The following is a 6039-nucleotide window of genomic DNA, read 5'->3' on the forward strand; positions in this document are numbered from 1 at the left end:
AGCATTACCACCTTCCTCTATACTCAAAAACCAGAGCTGGGTTTGCCACTGCAGTTCTGCAGGGCATCTTAGCTGCACCTAACCCAATTTAGCTCCTACCACCCAACCATAGCTTTGGGACTCTACCCAAGTGTGATGACTGCAGCAGCATAGCACAATGAACATAGTACAGTTTTGTACCTACCATAAATGTAGATGTTCGAGTGGTTATGCTGCTGCAGTCCAGGTTACCCTCCCACCATCCCCTCTACCTAACAAGGCTTTTCTTATACCTCCATGTACTTCAACCTGTGGGATGCATGTCTATATGGTGTATTTGCTTACAACTAGTACCTTTGTTTTGCACTAAGGTATGTTTTGCAAGTTTCATATTTTGCCTTCTTAGTTGGGGCACCTGACATCTGGGGCAAGAAAAACTGAAGAAAATGGCGTTGGCTGCCTCTTTTATACCCCTGCTGCACTGACGTCAGGGAAGAAGCGACGACAACCGACGCCGGACCAAGGCTTTGGAATTCAGGCCGACTGTGGGGACCGCCTGATGGCAGGATAACCCAAGTGTGATGACTGCAGCAGCATAACCACTCGAACATCTACATTTATGGTAGGTACAAAACTGTACTATATAACACCTACCTATTACATCACGGACATGCAGGTAGACAGACTAATATTGCACATAATTAAAAACACATTTTAGCATTCCTGTCCCAGAGACTTCCCATACTGTGGAATAAACTACCTATCTATATCAAACAAAGCTCCTCATTAGCACTTTTCAAGAAAAATCTTGATGATTGGATGGGAGATAGGAAATTCACCCTGGGGATCACTTCTGTGACTCTGCTCGACAGTGGCACAGGAAAATAATTTTCTCTTGTGGCAAAAGCCAGGGTACCTTTTTGGCTAGGCTTGTATAGGCCCTAGGGCCGATAGCCTCGTACCTACCTATGAACCTACCTATGAACACTTTTCGAAGTGAACACTTACTTGCATGAGACTTTAGTATTGCACAGATACTTGGTTAAGACATTGCATTGATCCGTGCACAGAAAGAGACATTTGAATATTGCACTGTGAACATTAGAGTATTGCACTGTGGTTAATTTATGAATTTGTAACATGTATTGCACTGAAAATAAAAAATATTTACTGCATTGCTACTGCCCAAGATGGCCTATAAGTTATAGTTTTGCAAAGCACAGTGAATACACTTTGTACCACATACATTTTAATATAAATTTATAGGTGTAAACACTGTATTGTATGTCATACTTCAAGAGCAAACCATTTCCCTTACTGATCTATGTGTCACCCCATCCATGTCACGTTATTACTCTGGTTATGAGCTGTCATGTTGTCCGATGAAAAGGATGCTTGGGTTCAATAAAAATGTATTTTTCTTTCAAGTTAGTGAAAGGAGTGAGGGGATGGGGCTTGCGTTAGTGAAAGGAGTCAGAGGATAGGGACTTGCCCCTCACTAAAATATGTCACATTATGCTGACTGGTTTCTTTTTTCAGTACAAAAACATCAGCTTAGCTGCAGAATTTTTTTTTTTTTTTTAAACACAGGTGTTATAAAGAGGAAGTCGGGAGTGGCAGAGAAGTATGTAAGAGTGCTACAGGATATTTACGAGGGTAGTGTGACAGTGGTGAAGTCTGCGGTAGGAGTGACGGATGTGTTTAAGGTGGAGGTGGGCTTACATCAAGGGTCAGCTGTGGGCTCTTTCATAGTTGCAGTGATGATGGACAGGTTGACAAGATGAGATCAGACAGGAGTCCCCATGGACTATGATGTTTGCGGATAACGTGATCTGTAGTGAGAGTAGGGAACAGATTTAGGACCCTGGAGAGGTGAAGATATGCTGTAGAGAGGTGAAGAATAAAGGTCAGCAGGACTAAGAATATGTGTGTGTGAATGAGAGGGAGGATAGAGGAATGGTGAAGATGCTTGGAGCAGAGTTGGCGAAGGTGGATGAGTTTAAATACTTGGGCTCAATAGTTCAGACTAATGGTGGGTGTGGAAGAGAGGTGAAGAGGAGAGTACAGGCAGGTTAGAGTAAGTAGAGAAGAGTGTCAGGAGTGATTTGTGACAGACGGGTACCAGTAAGAGTGAAAGGGAAGGTGTACAAGAGGGTAATGAGACCAGCTGTGTTATATGGGCTGGAGACAGTGGCATTGACAAAAAGGTGGGAGTCAGAGCAGGATGTGGCAGAGTTAAAGATGTTAAGATTTGCATTGGGTGTGACAAGGATGGACAGGATTAGGTATCAGTATATTAGAGGGTCAGTTTAGGTTGGATGGTTTGGAGACAAACCCAGAGAGGCGAGATTGAGTTGGTTTGGACATGTGCTGAGGGAGGGATGCTGGGTATATTGGGAAAAGGATGCTAAGGATGGAGCTGCCAAGTAAGAGGAAAAGAGGAAGGCCTAAGATGAAGTTTATGGATGTGGTGAGAGAGGACATGCAGGTGGTTGGTGTGACAGAGCATGATCTGGAGAACAGGCGGAAATTGAAACAGGTGATCTGCTATGGCGACCCCTAACGGGAACAGCCAAAAGAAGATGTTAAACTGGTATTGAGCAATTGTAATATCAATATCGGTCTCACAATTTTGATTCAGGTTTTCTGTTTTTAGGATTATTTACTTTTCTGTATTGATGCATGTTGCCTGCTTTAGTGCATCATGCTGAATGAATAAGGCAGCATTTGGCATCATCTTTGCCACATTTTGTATTCAACTGCAAGCTTAAGTGCTTGAGAGTACGAGTCCCGCTCTCGCTCTTTCGTAATTAAATAGGCCCTGTAACAGTTTGTTACATTATTGCCGCAGTTGTGTGGTTTTGTTAAACTAGTTTGAGTATAGAAAGTGAACTCTGTTTCATAGTAAGACTAACGACATTCATTACTGCCTTTACATAGTTACGTTTTCTCTCTCTCTCTCTCTTGTTTCAGCCTTACTAAGGACGAGTCTAAAAGGCCAAAGTATAAAGAGCTTCTGGTAAGCCAGTTCCTTTGGTTTGAGTTATGGTTGCTTCATTATAAATAAACTGAATTCTTTTGTGGGCCTAAAATTAAAAAATGGATAAAGCGGTCCTAATTAATAAAGAGAGAAAAAATTTTAATGACTTATTTCAGATTGATATACTGTTCTGGTAAACATTATTTACATATCGATGAGTTACATATTCTTATGTAGCACCTGCCTTATTGAGCGTTGTGTGAACGTTTCCTATGGTTTGCCTTTTAGCATCTGCATATTGTAAGGCTGTTTGAGCAGTTATTTATTGGAGCAAATGCTAGGCTCTGATTGGTGAAGGAGCAATATCTAACAAAGTACCAATTGTTGAGGGTGGACAGCTAATAGATAAACTGATATGGGGTGCAAGAATCTGTTGTTTTTAAGCAGTTCGCCTTTGTGGATATTTGTTAAATAGTTTTTTATTTCTTAGATTTTATTGATATAAACACATTTGTATGTGTGTCTAAAGTAAATGTGTAGCAGCAGTTGCTGATTAAAATCTTTCTCATGCTTCCTTTTTGAAACTTGACTTGTTTGTGTTTTTGCAATTAACAGAAACATCCATTTATCCTAATGTATGAAGAACGTACAGTAGATGTTGCAAGTTACGTTTGTAGAATCTTGGATCAGATGCCAGCAACTCCCAGCTCTCCGATGTATGTCGATTGATTTTGATGCTGCTGCTGCTTCATAAACTTTGGAAACAAAAAAGGGCTGAGAGAACCCACGATGTAAAAATTGATCTCATCACATATTGCAGTGTTTAAATACTTGCCCCAACACCATGTGCAATAAAATTGGTGTTCATTTTGCATCATATTCATTAATGATGTTGTCACTTATGTGCGTCTTTATAGTACCTGATCATGCAGTGTAGGAGCATGATCTCCAATGAGGCATCATCTTCATCATCACTATCATCATCATCATTCACGGACGTGTTAATTGAAATCTGGAAAATATAACAACAGATCTCTTGGCCTTGACTGGCAGTTACCTAAAAATACATTCATGAGATCTTTATAAACTCAGAGATTCTCAGCATCTTACTGGAAAAAAACTCTAATTCTTCCAACTCTTGTATGTATCAAATTTTAGGCATTGTGTGTATGAACATTTAAGAAACTTTGCCCTTGGTGAGAAGAATGAACAGGACATTAATTTCTTCTGGAGCCTGCAGGGCAGATGAGGATTTTTTTCACAAAGTGCAATAGTTTTAATGATTTAAATTCTGTTGCTTTAGCATCACGGTGTATGTTCATTGAACAGTGTGCTCAGTTGTATTTTGCTATTAAAAAAAAGAAAGTTAAGTACGATAACAGAGCTGAAAATGTCTTTACCAAAAATATATATATATTGTGAGCAAAAAGAGGATATCATTAAAGACAGTAAGAGACGGGACTTGGAGTTCTCTTCATTTTTTAATCAGTGTGAATTTTACAAATGGTGGAGAATGCGGTGATGTCGAGTTTAGGATTTTAACCAAGAGACACTGTTTGGAATTACTTAGTAGTGGTCTATATGAGAAGAGTTCAGTATACATAAATGTTGGAGCACATAATAGGGTGTTTAACTGTGACTTGCTAGACATTCTGTAAATATTTTGACATGTTTCAGTTGAGCCCTTTTGCATTCCTTTGTTTGACACAGTTTTTGCACCCTTCTGGCTTATTATAATTACAGAAGTCATGAATGTTATTTATGTGCTCTGGTGCTTCTTACGAAGCTTTTAAACCTTTCTTAAACTTATTGGTATGCATCTTTTACCTTTAGTTACCCAACATGATTTTACAAGTTTTTCTAGAAATTAATCTGTCACAGCATAGCACAGAATAATGTAACAGATGGAACATCTATGACCTGATGTCTTTAAGAGAAAATAAAAATACCAGATGAAAACCAACTCTAATAAAGTCAAAACGCAGGCTTGAATTCGCCACAGTGGTACATTTTGAAGAAATGGTTTCCTTTCCTGAATGTGTGATGCATTTGAATTAATGCATTTTGTGGTTTTACATCAGACGTCTCAATTATTTGTTATCTTTTGCATCCCAGGAATCCTTCAGTTCTGCAGTTAGTCTGTGAGACAGATGAGTACAGTGCAGAACAGCAAAGGAATGGTCTGACCTTCTAAGGCACAGATTGATTATAAAAATGTCAGTTTATTAATCTTAGATTGTTATATATTGTCAAGCGTGAAGAGTTTATTGCAGTGTATCTTAATTAAAACGGTGTATAATGTTCACAGACTGTGAAAATATTGTATTGTACATTGTGAGCTTTTGTTATTTTTTTTCTGTACCATAGAAATATGTATAAAAAATTAAAGCACCAACGTGCAGGGATATTGCCTTATTTGTGTGAAAAATGGAGCTCTTGAACATAATATCTGTTTTAATGAGCTTCTGGTTATTTTATCCTTTACTTTGGTTTGACTTCTTGTATTTAAAGATATATTATACATGGGATCTATTCCTGTAAAGGTTCTATACTCTTGCCTGCAGGTCAGTTGAAATAAAACTAGGATATGACTCTGGTCCACTTTGTAAGGTCTGAAAAGTGATGGGTTGAAAACAATAAACCTGAATACTAAAAACAGATGGCTTGTTAAGTATAGTTTGGTCGCAGACGTAGTATTTGAAGATTGTCTCAGTTCCTGTGCATGGTATATTTTGTCATACTTGTAGAAAAGATAGTGCTCAGACTGTTACTTGGCCTAACGTGATCCATTAAAGAAGTAATTTGAATGCTACTTAGAAGTTAACAGTAGCTTACTTTTCCTTCTCTGTACCAATGTACCAAGTAACAGTCCAAAAGTAATGAGCAGTATTTCAGGCAGGATACAGGCAGGTGTATAACACATCTGATTTATTTTCATGTTCCACTGATTATTTTAAGTATATTACACATAAGACTGATTTTGATTGTGTAGTATTCTCTTTTTGTTTCCTTCATCCTTTCAAATTCATCTATAAAGGCAGCATTTGCTTCTCAGTTGCTTGTATAAAACACGGGTCTAT

The 6039-nt window shown here is 38.4% G+C and overlaps 1 protein-coding gene across 2 annotated transcripts in view; it reads left to right on the forward strand.

Annotated features, from left to right (window-relative positions):
* The window catches only part of MAP2K4 (mitogen-activated protein kinase kinase 4), a 1470818-nt gene extending 1465201 nt beyond the window's left edge, over window positions 1-5617 (forward strand). For both annotated transcript variants that reach the window (XM_044068152.1, XM_044068153.1), the window contains 2 exons: window positions 2953-2998; window positions 3575-5617. In XM_044068152.1, coding sequence (XP_043924087.1) covers window positions 2953-2998; window positions 3575-3688 — 160 coding nt within the window. In that variant the 3' untranslated portion in view covers window positions 3689-5617. The remainder of the gene's footprint in view (window positions 1-2952; window positions 2999-3574) is intronic.
* The last annotated feature ends 422 nt before the right edge of the window (window positions 5618-6039 follow it).

This window comes from Protopterus annectens, chromosome 4.part0 (assembly GCF_019279795.1).
Source record: "Protopterus annectens isolate FY-2018-M chromosome 4.part0, PAN1.0, whole genome shotgun sequence".
Classification (NCBI taxonomy): Eukaryota; Metazoa; Chordata; order Ceratodontiformes; family Protopteridae; genus Protopterus; species Protopterus annectens.